General features: G+C 42.7%; 1 protein-coding gene across 1 annotated transcript; it reads left to right on the forward strand.

Moving 5' to 3' along the window:
• Positions 1-2,317: 2,317 nt before the first annotated feature.
• On the forward strand, positions 2,318-2,689 carry LOC131056367 (uncharacterized). Its single transcript, XM_057990726.2, has one exon. The coding sequence runs from the start codon at positions 2,318-2,320 to the stop codon at positions 2,687-2,689; it is 372 nt and encodes a 123-aa protein (XP_057846709.2).
• The last annotated feature ends 372 nt before the right edge of the window (positions 2,690-3,061 follow it).

The following is a 3,061-nucleotide window of genomic DNA, read 5'->3' on the forward strand; positions in this document are numbered from 1 at the left end:
TGAAATCACTAGCTAAGATCCAAGGTAGATAATGACCACAAGACCTAACATACTGGATATGGGCCCAAAGATGGATTTTGCCATGAATGTCAATCAGGGCATAAACATTACTGATCAAAATAGTCTCACCAAATTCTAAAATTAAATCGGCCACAAAGATAGAGAAATGGCTAGAGATTCACCAGCAAGGGACAACATTATGTAGATCCCAAAAAAGAGCCAAACCTCTAGAACTTCCGCTGGATCCAATACGCTAATACTATCTAGAAATCTGAATATGAGGAGCATACTGAAGCATGAACTCTACCTAAAGCTTTGTCTCTTAAACACAAAAGATATAAGGTGAATGAACCACAATTAAATCCTAAATATCTTTCTGAAAAGAGGTGCTATTCAACCCCTTTACATTCCAAGAAAGAATAATCATGATGAAGGTTGAGCAAAGTGGGCATCAATGGTCTTAACAAACTAAGATTCCACCAGCAAATCCCCAATACATTTAATGTTGTCCATATCCTTCTTATGACCAACTTTAGAGGAACTAGCAAAATGGCCCTTCTTCAGAGGGCATTGTAGCACCCTTACATCATGAGCTACTCCCTGATCTTGAGCTGAAGACAACACCTCCTTAGTAAGGTCTGCTAAAATAATATCATCATTCAAAGCAACAGAAGCAGTAGAAAGCCCAAAACCCTAGAATTATCCTTCACAACAATTGTCTGCTCTAGCAATATATCCATACCAATGGTCCCAAATGAAATCTCAACAAGAATCCCCTCTTCCAAGGCCTGATTATCGAAGACCTCAAAATGATTGAATTCCTTATCACTCTATCTATCCTTGACGACCCACTTCTGACCTCTCCCCTTAGGCTTTGGCTTAACAAGAATAAATTCATCCTTATCAGGCAATCCCTCAGCCATAGGCATTTTTCCTTTAACACTCTTCTCCACCGAAGGCCTAGAAGAAGGAGAGGAAGAAACCCCAACCTTTCTAGATGCCTGATGAAATTAATGTTGAATGTGTCCATACTCATGACAAAAATGACATCGAAAAGGGAGGGACTCGTAATCCAACTGTTGAACCCATGAGGCATTGCCAATACAATTTTCCAAAGAATCCGACAATGGATTGCTTAAATGAATTTCAACACAAATATGAGCAAAAGAAAATACCTTTTTATCTAGAATATTTTGAACAATGGCAGTCAACTTCCCCAATAAAGCAGCAATTCGATGGAGAATATCCTCCTGCCAAAATTCCAACATCTTGGTGTACTACAGTCTTGGGAGTGATTCCTGAATCCATGGACACTTATCCTATGCTTGTCATAGGCTGACAGAGCTGTGATTGAGAGATGTGGGTTATCCTCTTTACTAGACATGCTTGGAGATATCATTAATCAGGGGTTACTGACAGCTTTGCCAGAGAGGTGGCACAATGATACGAACACCTTTCACTTGGTGACCGGTGAGATGACAGTTACACCAGAGGACTGTTATCAGATTCTATGGATTCCTATGCTTGGGGCTTTACTACCTTATGAGTAGACCGAGGAGGGTGGAATAGAGGCTCTCCATCATATTTTTCAAGATGATGAGATTAGTGGCTATGAGATCTCATGGAAGGAGTTTTTGGATTTGGGTTACGCTCCACTATCATCAATATTAGTAGGTTACATTGGTGGTTTCTTGTGTCCTGACCATAGGTCGAAGGGACTAGTCATTGGATAGGTAATGGTTATGGAAGATATGGTGACACAGGGATGTAGGTTTGCATGGGGTTCTACATGTTGGCCCATCTAAACAAAGAGCTCCACCAGGTAGTATATCTAGGATACACTAGTCTATCAGCTATGGTAACATTATTATAGGTGTGGACCTAGGAGCATATACCAGTATGGAGACCACTTGCAGAAAGGGATAGGCCAGTTGGTCGGGCATATGTTTATGGGTATATAGGTGTAGGTGTCTAGCGTAAGATGGGCAACCTAGAGAACTGGTAGAGGGCATTGGATGACATTGACATGGTCATCTAGAGACCATATATGGATTGTGAGGTGTTAGCGAATGATGGCATAGAGATGCCCTATGTATATATGTCAAGGTACTTGATTGGGCGGATGCCCTTTATTATTGAATGATTTTTGCACAGTCATGTTCATTGACAGTATGGTAGACAACAAGTGATACCATAGGGAGCCTATTTGTATGCTTGTTGGTGACAAGATGTGCTAGAGTGGGGGCCTACCCTAGACAGCGTAGCAACTCTAGATGAGTACATTTCCCTAGTGGGACAAATTTGGGATTATGGGGTCATGGTAGTGGATGCTGGGATGACAGAGGATTTCTCAGCCTACTTTGTGGCACATGTCATGCCACACATATCTAATCTGACAAATCTATTGCCAGCTTTTGACGATGATGATGAGGAGGGAGATAAGGTAGGAGAGGGAGGTGCAGGCAGTGATAAAGGAGATGGAGGTAAAGGTGGTGGAGGTGGTGGTGGAGATAGAGGTAGAGGTGATGGTGGAGATAGAGGTATAGGAGGTGGTGGAGATAGAGGTAGACGGGGTGGTGGAGATGGCAGAGGTGGAGGTGGTAGAGGAGGTCTCATTCTTGGTGCGAGTGTGGGTGGGATGCTAGGTGCAATGTTAATTTCTATGGGAGGGATAGAGGATTATAGGTGATCTGCCCAGAGGAGGAGATTTGATGTTCTACCTTCAATAGTTCCTCGAACAGGGACAGGTCTAGGTGGGACTATGAAATAGGTACCCATTGAGTTCAAGGTACCCATCCACTAATAGGATTCACATATTAGAGCGCTATGGGTCTCGATCCAGGAGCTACAAGCATAGGTGTTAGTAGAACAATGATATATTACACAGCTATAGGCAGAGAGGGATACAATAGTAGAGTACCAGGGTTGAGTAGAGGCCCTTGCTGATAGGTTAGAGAGAGCCTTAGCTGATGCTCCACTCTAGGACACACTAAGAGAGATACAGTACTTGGCCAAAGAGTCCGAGTATTGTAGGCATTTGTATGAGGAGATGGTCCCTCAA

This window comes from Cryptomeria japonica, chromosome 7 (genome assembly GCF_030272615.1).
Source record: "Cryptomeria japonica chromosome 7, Sugi_1.0, whole genome shotgun sequence".
Lineage (NCBI taxonomy): Eukaryota > Viridiplantae > Streptophyta > Pinopsida > Cupressales > Cupressaceae > Cryptomeria > Cryptomeria japonica.

Excerpts from the sequence above, each read along its gene's own strand:
- LOC131056367 (XM_057990726.2), top strand. The coding sequence starts at position 2,318 with ATGGTAGTGGATGCTGGGATGACAGAGGATTTCTCAGCCTACTTTGTG.